The sequence below is a fragment of the Lates calcarifer genome, linkage group LG2, assembly GCF_001640805.2.
Source record: "Lates calcarifer isolate ASB-BC8 linkage group LG2, TLL_Latcal_v3, whole genome shotgun sequence".
Taxonomy (NCBI): Eukaryota; Metazoa; Chordata; class Actinopteri; family Centropomidae; genus Lates; species Lates calcarifer.
Window position 1 is genome coordinate 6,685,716 of NC_066834.1, and position 12,096 is coordinate 6,697,811.

Here is a 12,096-nt window from a genome sequence, read left to right on the forward strand (position 1 = left end):
ACAGATAGAACAGTGAACGTCACTAGGCTGTCTTCGCATAAGGGGAGTCTATGTTATACTTTGATAGATTATCAGACAGAAAATAAACACATAATCTCTTTTGAAAGGTGTGTAGTTAGTTACATTTGGGAATAGTGAGAGAAGAAGCTCTTTTGATGTGGTCTCTCTCTGTTGGATGTCAGCCTGTCAGCATGAAAACACAAATGAAAATCATTTGGCATAAACTTAGAAACCTGATGGATAAGAATGCTGTAAATGAATCAAGTGGAAACAAATTTTATGAGACAGCATTTTATCAAAACTTAAATTTTACTAAAAGACAGCAAATCTTAGAACTTAAAAACTTAAAGACACTGAATAAAAAGCAAAACATGGGAGAAACATCCATTATCTGTGTGTTTTGAATATTAGAAAATTAACTCTTACATCTCTTCTTGCAGGTCATTTTTATGTTATGGCTTTTTCTCAACTGGTGGCATTCATTTCTGTTTTATCTTATTTTTGAAAGGTCTAATATTAATAAAACTACACTGTACTAAGCACCATAAAACATCAAAAAATATTTCCTCGAGCACTTGGGAGTCCTTGTTTTTTATTGATTTTTTTAAAGTGTCATTTCTTAAAGAAACATGACCTTTTGATGAGAAAATGTCAAGGGAACAGGAAACAATAGCACTCGACGAGCCTCCCAACTTTCTTATCACGTGGCAATGGATTTCCAAGCAACACATAAAATGCAAGTCATGCACTGCAATGCTGATAAGAAATCAGTCAGGAGGGCAAGGTCTATTATTTAGATTTATTACACACACAAAAAGATTACTTTATAGTCTCTCCTTCACTTCTAATCAATCAATAATCAACTAAAAAATCAATAATATAAAAATAGTATCAGGATTATCTTTGTATCCACAGCAGTTACATAACATCAGTTTAGAAAATCTTTGAAAACTCTGCATTTTATTACTTTACTTCTCAGGCTGACACTCAGTGCTCAGATGAAGGCTTGTTTTTTTTTGGTGTATTTATTTGTTTGTGCTTTTTGAGTGCTGTCATCTTAACTTACTGTGTTTCAGAGCTGCAAATACAGCACACTTAGAGCACCTGTATTGCATCCTTGGGAACATTAACTTGATGCAACAGTGCCCTCCTGTGGAGACAGTTGGAATAACCATGCTCAGGTTCACATTTTTTTCAACTCTGTCTTTTTTAAACAATACTTACATTCCAATAATAAATTCTTTCTTTGTGTTTCTATCGATCTGATGGTATCACTAAGAGAGAATTTCATTCTGATATTTTAAAAGCTTATCAGAATTTTTTAAAATGAAAAATAATGAGAAAGAGGAAAATAATTGTCAACTGTAACTATCACATAAATGTAATGGAGTAAGGAGGGCAAGAAGTACAGTACAAGATCTGCCTTTGAAATGTGTGGAAATAGTAAAGAACAATTACCTTAAATTTGTACTTAAGAACAGTACTCAAGTGAATTTACTTATTTACCATTTACCTTTTCATCATTGCTGACCTTACTCAACTTGTCTGTGTAGATATGATATTTACAGGACACTTGGTGAAAGTTCAGACAACCAGGACACTGATGAAAACATGCGCTGACAACACATAAATAGTCTCATTAGATCTAAAATGTCTTATTCATAGAATTTAAAGCAATAATTAACACGCTCCACATACATGTTAAAGAGGACAGAAGCTGGAAATTCAAGTTCAAGAATTTCACACTGTCATAACACAGTTCATTCCCATTAACATCCCTTTTCCAAGGCTCCTCATTAATGATCACTGTGTGATTTATTTGCTGGGATGCATATTGTATATGGAACATTTGACAGTATGTAGCGTGCTTGTCTTCTTGGCAGCTCAGAGTGAGGCCCGTGATAGGTTACTGTCAATCTGCGCTGCCTCAAATTTGCTGCAACAGCAAGTTTACTGCCGACATGTCTATATACGGACTGAGCCTAGAGGCTATAGGCTAATCACTGTGAATGAATGAGACAACAGCCAGGCTTAGCATTCTGGAAACTCGCATTCAGCAAAAAAAAAAAAAAAAAAAAAAAGGGAAGGAAAAAATCTGTTCACTGGACATCGTTCAGCTACAGTATAGGTTCCTGCTGTAGGCGAGAAGTTTGCAGTTTAGTAATTCAGAGCCACAGTTTGGACCAGGAGGATATACTGTACAGTGAAGTGAGCATTACATTATACTCTACTGGTTTATCCTGTATTGTGTTGCATTACATTTTATTTTGGACTGTATTACTTTCTAATCATCTATGTAACATCTATATCAAAAACTGTCTAAAACCATGGATCTGGAATGTATTTATTCTGTTTTTATGCCACCAATGAGAAACATTATTATTATTATTACATGCACACTACACATGGGCACAAGACTACTGAACACACTGGACTGTCTTTGTACTCCCACCCTTTAGGACTGATCTATTTTTGAATATGTTTCCATTGTGTAACTCCTGCATTGTTAATTGTTTTGAGATGTTTATCGTGGTTGGATGGTGAACAGCACCTGTCATCTGTCAGTTTTTTGTTGGTATATCTGTGGTTGTGGTGATTTTTAAACAAGACAGAATTTGTGATTTGGAGTTAGTGTACAGGCCAGTGAAGAGGGCTGATAATAGATCATTTGTGGAAGCTTTCAGAAACATTATGTTTCCAGATCACTCTGGCTAGGTTAATCCTATTGTTGAATACAGTGGCAATTTCATTATCAACTACCCAAAATTCTTAAAGGATAACTTAATTTTTTTTAAAAACCTGGGCCTTATTTCCCCCTGGTTTAGGTGTAAATGTTTGATAAGGACAAAAAACTTAGTGTACCTGGCGACCGTGACCAGCTGTGGTGCTGAAATCCAACTGGGAATGGTCCACGTCAAAGTACATCCACTAAAGTACTTATTTTTGCCACTGACAGGCTCAGGTTGTTATTATAAGTGTCAGACCTACATTTCCAACATTTTGGATGGGATTCCTACAGATATAGACATTTTTATTTTGTTGAGTTTTTTTGTTTAAGCAGAAATATCTCTTTATCTCTACCAGACAAAAACAATTATTTTACCTTGCAGAACACAGGAGTTGCTGGAATCTAGCTGCCTTGAATGGTTGGTTTGTTTGTGTTATTGTGTGACTTTCAATAGTGGAACAAGTATTCAGATCTTTTACATAAGTCAAAAAATACCACACAATAACACAAACAAACTGATTAAGGCAGCAGGATACCAGCAACTCCTGTGTCCTGCTCAGTAAAATTACTGTTTTGTCCAAGGGGTTTGGCAGCTAAATAAAGCAATGTTTCTGGTAAAACAGGTTCAAAAATACTAGTTATCCTTTAAGTTGAAGTTGACTGCGACTATGAAATCATATCCAATTTTAGTGCCAAGCCTCCATTGTTCAAAGGGTTGGCGTTGCTTGTGCAAAGGTTTGATACTGAAAATTAAGGAAATTTAACACTGTTCTTTCAGAGTTAGTTTTTTCCCTCTTTTTTCAAGCTATACCCACACCAGGGTCAGACAGGAATGTTTGAACAAATTATTATCGTCTTATGAAATGTTCCCCTATCAGGGTGTAATGACATGATGAAAAAGTTACACAGACCGATTTTCATGACCGTTCCCTGTCCACACGTGTCCACGTCTCCGGGTTTTACCTCAGTCTTCTGGTTCATCCTCTCAGCCTGCACACCGTTCAGGCCACAGAGACAGGCTGCAACAATCCCCGGAAAAATGACCACAGTAAGATCGGAAGAGCGAGGACAGATACGAAAAATAAAAGTTTAGCTGTGCAGATTGGGAATGCTTGTGTATGAAATAATACCAGTGCATTTAAAGCTGAGACATTTGGGGATATCCTGTATGTTGTTATTTTTATGTTTTATCATCCACAATCAATTTTTGCACACATCTCTTTCATTACTGTTTGTACCTCTACCTGACCCGGGTTCTTATTTTGAAAAGTTTGCGCGGCGTTTCCTTTTCGTTCTGGCTGGTTTGACGCTGTACGGAGGCAACCCATGATCGCAGACTCAACACGCATCCTCACACCACTGACCTGAGCTTAGCTGTGTCCTGCATGTGTGTGCATGTGTGTGCGTGTGTGAGCGGGAGTGTGAGTGATCCCCTGAAACCAGCAGCAGGATGGAGGATCTCAAGGAGAATCTGGGAACTTTGGATTGACGCCCGGGGATAACGCGCGGTCGGCCTGAACCTCATCGGGTTTCTCGTGGATTTATATATTTGGATGTTGTCTGTTTTCCCCTTTTCCCTTTTTCTTCTAGGCAGTGGGAATTTACACTTGGCTTACAACTCATATTATTTCTGGCGTGCAAAATGCCATTCGCCAAAAGGATTGTGGAGCCGCAGCTTCTGTGCAGGCACCAGATCCCCAACGATGAAGGTCTGCTTTTCGAGGACCTGTGTGCCATCAGTAACGTGGTTCTGTCCCGGACCTTGCGACAGCTGTCCGACCTGGCCCGGCACGCCTGCTCCTTATTTCAGGAGCTGGAAAACGACATCATTAGTACCAACCAGCGGGTCTGGGTCCTCCAGAACAAAATAGGCCAGATACAGCAGACTGCCAGTGCCCTAGACCCTAAAAAGGAGGCAGTGCGTAAGTAGACCACCCCAAGTGTATATACCCCCCTCTCCAAAAAGAAATCACCTCATGATTTACATCTGGACAGCGTGTGATTTTACTCATTCATAACCTACATGTGTGCCTTCAAGCTTCGAAGGGCGCCCACCTCTAAAATTATTTTTACCCAGCTGCACGCACGCCCGCCGTAGACGCGGCCGCGCTCCTCTCATTCCACCCCCCAATTGAAATGTGTCACACGGTTGTATTTGCACATTGGACCATCCAGCAACATCGAGATGCATTTTTACAGCGCAGGATGTGTTGACTGCTCATTCATTTGGCGATCCAGACTCGGATGTGTGTGTGTGTGTGTATGTGTGTGTCCGTCGACGGGGGGGGGGGGGTAGTCGGTGTGTGTGTGCGTGTGTGTGCCCACAAGCAGGCAGCGCGGAGTGGAGCGGAGCGGAGGGGCGTGTGTTGCCGCTGCATTGGCTCAGCATCGCAGTCTCGTTAATGCGGGTAGCGCACACCTGAAGCATGTTCAGGCGGTGCTTTGCGGGGCCACGAAGGGCCGCCTCGTTCATTCGGACTGTGAATATATGAAGTTCAGGGTCGAGTATCTATTAAAATGGGTTTGAGATGCGTGTTTGTGTGTGTCTACGCGTGCGTGTGTGTGTGTGTTGGGGTTTTCAGAGGCGACTCCCCGTGCGCCAAACCCACCCTTTCCACATGCAGCGGCACCAACACAGCATCAATAATGAATCCAGATGTCCATGTTGCAGGGTAAATACGAACTGATCATGACTAGATATTCAGGTGTCGCCGTAATTGCAGTGTGCATGCGGCTGTGGACGGATCGCATAAAAATAAGCCTGACTGGCATCAATGAAAGACTCTGCAATTCAATGCAACAGCGCGTTCTGTACAGCAGTTACATATTATTTATGTCCTCTGCAGTCCCTTCAGTGTTGATTTTAGACGATCCGTTTAGTGATTTTGGTCCAATTTTGTGCATTGGGAGTCATCACTAGCTGTAGGTTATCATTATCTGGGACAATCAAAGAAGAGCATTTTGGGGCCTAAAGCTACTGTGGGCTCATGAACTCCCTCTTTAGATTTACCCCCCCCAACCCCCAACAACACACACACACACACACACACACACACACACATCAGAGCGTATGTGTCACTGAGGCGGGCAATGTCTTTATTACATAAAGCAGTCGTTCTGTATTGCTCCCTTTACTCCTGTTTGCCTTGGATTTGGATGAATGAGACTCTGATGTTGAAGACTGTATGAGATCTCTTGGAATTAAACTGTGTGAGAAAGATTGTGTGCATTTTGTTATCCAGCAGAAAGGGACAGCCCTTTGAATTTCCGTGCAGATGTCCTTGTACAGTACAACACTCTCAAAAGTCTCTCAACATTGCTTACAAACACACAACAACACCCTCAAATCTTCTATTCTAAACTCCTTAGACCTGTCGGCAACTAAATCTGGAAACCTGTCTGTCCTTTACACCTGTTGTTCTAAGAAAAACCCTGAAATATTGATTTGTTGAGTGGACTGTGCTTCTATATCCCTGTAACCAGTCAAGACATACAAGTATCAAGTAGCCCACGCTTTTCCAAAGATGCAGCACTGTCAGAGTTTTGTCCCACACAGACAATTGAAGTGTATTTCCAAGAATGCCTTAGTGAGAGCACGTAATCAATTAAGACTCCTTCTATGTGAGCGCTTTACTCTAGACCTGTGTCTCCCAACCTTGGAGTCAGGACCTTTATGAGGGCTCCTGAGATAAATCTAGGGGGGACAGGAAATTCTGATGCATAAAATTCTGTTTATTTTTTCAGAATTTTCTCTAAGCTTTACCTTACTTTACTTTAGCTTAACCTTTATTCAAATGAAATTTTGAGGTGTTAAAATCACCATTTTACACTGTGTGATTTTGGACTGCCCCAGACAAAAGTTCACACTCCTGGAGAAATGTGGTGGAATCTTTGGTTTTCAATCAAAAAGATGGTCTCAAGTGAAAGCATGAGATGTGTCCATCGTGGCTTTAGTGTGATATCCTAAGAACACAGTCTATGGGTGCCATTGTTTGGTTGTGTTGTGTATTATTTTGTACAGTGAATCTTGGATCTTTAGTCATCCTTGATTTCTATTTTGGTCATTGGATATTTCATTCAACATATTTTTGAGGGAAAAAATAGCACAAACTGAGAAAAATACACTTCAGTTGTCTGTGTGGGACTTCACTTTGGTTGTAGGGAGAGTTTGAGTCCTGTGTAGACCAATGCTCATACTTGGATGTCCACCAAAGTTTTGCTATTTTTATTCAGCTTTCAAAAGGGCTATTATCCTCCCGGTTTCTCTCAAATGGCAGCAATAACCCTGAGGAGCTGAATATCTCTGTGTATACACAGACAGAGATTTAATGTCAGTGACAATAGAGTTTCCTCATATGATTGTTGAATGTATCAAGGTTCAAGGGCAGCCAATATGGTGCTAACTTGGATTGATTTGTGACATGACAGTAGGCAGCGTTCAGTCATGGTATGTTTCTGTCACAGTCACGGTAAACAACATGTTGTGTGGAACATTTATCAGAACCTGGTGAAATAATCTGTACTAGTAGTCACATGTTAGCACACTAGCAATAGTAGCTATCCATCCAACACACAGCATTAACTTCAAAAAGTCAACTGTGGTACAACTTTCAACTTGTCAGATGATTTGTTTTAATTGATTTTAATAGTTTTACAGTTGTTCATCTCACAAGTGTCTGACCGAAGAGATAAACTTTTTTAAAAAATCTATCCAGCTGTCTACACAGGCTGCATAAAGGCTTGAGTTTCACTTATGTGTAAATGTGACCCAAAACTTGTGTGTTGGGCTCTGAGTGCTGCCAAAATGTCTGTCTGAGGGTAGTGAGGAATGCTTGTTGTACTTGGGTACTGTCTTTGAGCGATTTGTCCAACCAGTCAAAGTCCCTAAGATACTGAATTTGTCTTTATTTTGGAGAGTGAATCCAGAGAATATTTGGCATTTTTGGTTTTAAAGATAACAATGAAAATCCACTGATTATCAAGGTAGTTGCAGATAAGTTTCCTGTCAATCAACTGGTTGACTGGTCGACTAACTGTTCCAAATCTAATTTTCTTTAGCACTAAGCATACCACCACTTTTTGCCTTTATTTTATTTCATTTTGTTGTTAATACTATTTACAGTGCAGTGATATTGATGCTATCGTGTCTTGCTAAAATGAAATACTGGTATAAATGCCACTACCCACACATAAAAACCCCCCAAAATTTAAGTACACAGTAAATATCTAATCCCACACATTTACATGTAAAATTCTTGCCATACCAGCCACTGTCAGGCGATGTCTTCCTATATAATGTCGCAGTAAAAAAAATCCCAAGAAAAAAAATGCAGTACTTACTGTATAAACCATTACTCTCCCCACCTCGTCTGGTAACTATGCAGTTAATGGAGGGTTGCTGACAAGGCATCAGTAGAAGTGGTAGAAACCAACACACCATCTGTACAACTGGGACAAGGGTAAAACTGGGGTTAGTCTGAGATATTAAGCATCAATAGTTTGAGAATGACAGGCTAGCCACTAAAATGAGGATGCTGAACATAGCATGATTTGAAGAAGAGGTGCCATAAAACTGATCATGCCCTCAGACAACAGTTGCTATCTGACCACTGGAACGCACATATACCAGTGTACTTCAAACATATATCACAGAGATAACAAATAACAGATAACAAATAGTCCAGTCTTGTAAGGATGCTAAAAATCATTATATGGATTATGTTACTGTGGGACAATAATGACTATTTTTTAATCAGCTACACTGATAAGAGTGTAAACAGACACATTACAACAACAAATACTTAAAAACCTATTGCTGATTTAGTAGCCTAACTTTAGCAAATGGATTGTGCTTTGTGCCCCTGAGGGTACTGGCAACACAATGTGGATCATTTAGTTTTCACCATGTTTACAATCAGTGGTATGAATTTTGTTTCAAGTAAAACAATCAGTCTAAAATATGAGTGCTAATTTTATTAAAGATCACTCATGTCACTCAAAAAGTGTGTTTTTCAAGTGCACAACAACTGAAAAAGTAGCTACATTAAGGCAAAGCTTAGAAGCACTTTTCTACAGCCTGGGAGGAAAACTTGAGTTATAGCAGAAATACCACATTTTAAAGCTCCTGCAGTCAATATGTTTTGCATAAACAATGAATCAAATGACTATGTGTAATGTGAGAGGTGATGTTTGCAGCTTGCAGGAACCCATAGAGAGGTATCAGCCACCTTTTGTAGCATCTCTTAGCCCATTGTTTTGATTCTATTGTCCAACATAGTTTAGACAGTCCCATTTCCAGCAGCAGCAGCAAAAAGCTCTGACAAACCTCCTTTGAAGCCCATCTGCCCAGCACCAAACTGCAAACTAAGTTGCTGGTAAAGACCTAAAAATGTAACTGTAATCAACAACAAAAAAATAAATGAATAAATATTCATTATAATAATATCCAAAACTGACGCTCACACAATCAATTCTGCTGATCAAAAACAACCTCTATATTGGTTGCAATTTCAGTTCTTGATGAACCACTACAAATATGTAACACAATAAAAAACACAACAAATTTAGGCATAATTTCCCCTAAATCAGGGCTCACTACAAGGCTAGCAACTGGGGGATTTTGGAACAATGCATGAACACAGGGTTTACTTTGCATCATTCACTTTTAGAATTTAGGCTTTTTATGTCTTGCTCTTATTACATTGTTGCATATATTAGGCTACAACTAATTGCTCAAGTTTAAAATTCTGCTAACACTCACTGTAGGGTGACAGGTTTGGATTCAGGAACAGAATCAGCAGCAATCCACAGCATACACTCTCTGAGGGCTGAACATAACACACACACGCATGCACAAGGGTAGAAGGGATTTTAATGTGAAAATATTAGTCTGTAGCAAATATATTGTACTGCTCTGGCAACACTGGTTTCTTCCTGGTATGCCATTAAAGCAAATTTGACTTTTGAATTTGAGAGAGTATGGCCTGTGGCAGCAGGGGACTGCTCGATCTCGCTAGTCTGCATAGTAACAGGAAAGAGAGCGAGGCCTGCTTTAACCTTTCAGCTGAGTCAATCTCTCTCTCTCTCTCCCTCTCTCATACATTTATGGTCATACATTCTTACTTGCTTGTCTTCAGTAGTACAACTAGCATCAGTTCTGGAGCACACGACATGTTGATGAAATAGTTTGTTATGGACAAAAGAGAGAAGCATAGAGAAGGACTGTGAGCTAACAGTACAGTGTGTGATTCTCAGTGGTCTGCAAGTAAATGTGTTTCCTTTTCTGTTTCTCCCTTGCAAAACACACAAAAGCTCCTACAGTAAAAGGAGAAACAGAGACATATTTACCAACTTCCTTCTGTGCTACTGGCCAACAGGCTTGATCTGTTCTGTGTGTAGTTCAGGGATCTGATTTCAACTGCACAAGGCAGGTTAGGATACACTCTGTCCAGGCACATCTTGTCTGTCTCACACTTTGGCATGTGCGCATACACACACACAGACACCTCACACTAAGAGCATCAATTCAGATGTTTTCAGAATCCAATATGTATGATGATTTATGTGCTCTTGTTTCTCTCTCACAGCTTCTCCAGTGTCTCTGCCTCCATCTGTCCTTCCCTCCATCTTTGCATATTTGTGTCCATTCTCCTCCTCCTCCCCATCTATACCTCTTCCCTCACTGCCCTACTTTCCCCATCATCATCAGCATGGAGAGACTTCTGCCTCTTGACAGCATATTTAATGTTTAATGCACTTTGATTTCTACCCAGACACTTACAAGCCGGAGAGGAGAGGAGAGGAGAGGAGAGGTTTGATAACAGAGTTAAAGGGAGAGAGACAGAGAAAGATAAGGGAAGGCCATGGTTGTGCAGGGCATGGCTTCTGATGTGAAAGGCATGCATGCAGGAATATATTTTCAGTAGGGGGGCGAGGGGCTGCCCTGGATGGATACATGTGCATTAACATTAAATCGCATTTTCTCTGGTTAAATCAGAAACTTGTGTGGAAATAATATCACAGCAGGATGAGCAGTGTGATCTCTCTGATGGAGGATATGTAAACCTGCAACAAGCCCAGCTGCTGCTGACTCATCAAAACTGCACAACTCAAAAGACAAAAAATCCCCAAAACCTTAATGCACAAGCTAAGCAGGAACGATTGCTACCTATTGTCACCTTCTATTCAACATGTTATTTAATGATGCGTCATGTTTCAGATACCGTAGATGTCCACCTTGTCTGTTTTTATCACTCGACCTCCACGGGTTGATGGTTATGGCTTTGAAAGACCCAGAGAATAAACAAAATGTGTTGTTGTGTAATGTAAAAACCAGCATTAATTCGGCATATTTTCGTTATTTTTGTTGCACCATTAATTTGCTATGGTCTGTTATGCTTTAGGAGCTCATCTAAACTTTTAGTGGATGTGATGGCATGCAGTTACATCAAAACAGATAACCACAACAGAATAACACATCCACACAGAAGCTAAAATAAATATTTGAAGGTAAAATGTTTCACTATGCAGCTCCCACAACATCCATTTTCCCACACTACTGGTAAAAAATATTTGAAAGATTTTTAAAATATCAATAAAGATGGCCATAAAAAACATGGCAAAGAAAACCAACTTAACACCCCATTTTATATATATTATATATTTTATGAATAATAAAATGGTTAAATGATAGAGAATATTAATGTTAAAGCAGTTGAGAAATGGTTTAGGGAGGGGAGTACCTCATAATTGTATTATTTTGAAAATTTATAATCTTTATTACATTTTGGAGAAGAACAGAGTTGAGGCAATCTTTCTCTTTATCTCTGGTTTTCTTTCCTGTGCATCTGTGTGGTTTTGTGTGTATTTCTTAATCTCTTTCCTACACTGTCATACACAAATATACTGTAAACACAACAAAAACCACAACTAAACTAAAGCATATGGTCAGCATATGTCCAGTTCTGTTTCCACAGAAACACATGTGGGCGTGACGTGTGGGGAGGTCACGAGGGAAGGATGTGATGGTATTGCGTGTTGCACACAACAGAACAATCCCAGCTGCAACAAACAAACAAACACACACACACACACACACACACACACACAGTTGATTTTATTCAGCTCCTCAGAGTCTCTTATGTCATGGAGAGTAAAAATCATCACTGCACATTTTCTGTTCTCATGGCCCAATTACCTCTATGCTAATTTTGGCTAAAGTGATTCCACTGCCTCATGTAGAGTAACACACACACACACACACACACACACACACATACGGAATTGACACACTTTCACATCAGCCTTCCCATACCAGCAGGTAAACACTCACATAACCACCTCACACAAGCACAAACACACTTGCACAT

At 39.8% G+C, this 12,096-nt stretch overlaps 1 protein-coding gene and 1 long non-coding RNA gene across 2 annotated transcripts in view; one reads left to right on the forward strand and one right to left on the reverse strand.

Moving 5' to 3' along the window:
• The first annotated feature begins 45 nt into the window (after window positions 1-45).
• The window catches only part of nhsb (Nance-Horan syndrome b (congenital cataracts and dental anomalies)), a 51,628-nt gene continuing 39,577 nt past the window's right edge, over window positions 46-12,096 (forward strand). Inside the window, exon 1 of the mRNA XM_051074541.1 lies at window positions 46-4,650. Coding sequence (XP_050930498.1) covers window positions 4,371-4,650 — 280 coding nt within the window. The 5' untranslated portion in view covers window positions 46-4,370. The remainder of the gene's footprint in view (window positions 4,651-12,096) is intronic.
• The window catches only part of LOC108887948 (uncharacterized), a 45,252-nt gene continuing 40,590 nt past the window's right edge, over window positions 7,435-12,096 (reverse strand). Inside the window, exon 4 of the long non-coding RNA XR_007814314.1 lies at window positions 7,435-8,176. This is a non-coding gene — a long non-coding RNA (uncharacterized LOC108887948). The remainder of the gene's footprint in view (window positions 8,177-12,096) is intronic.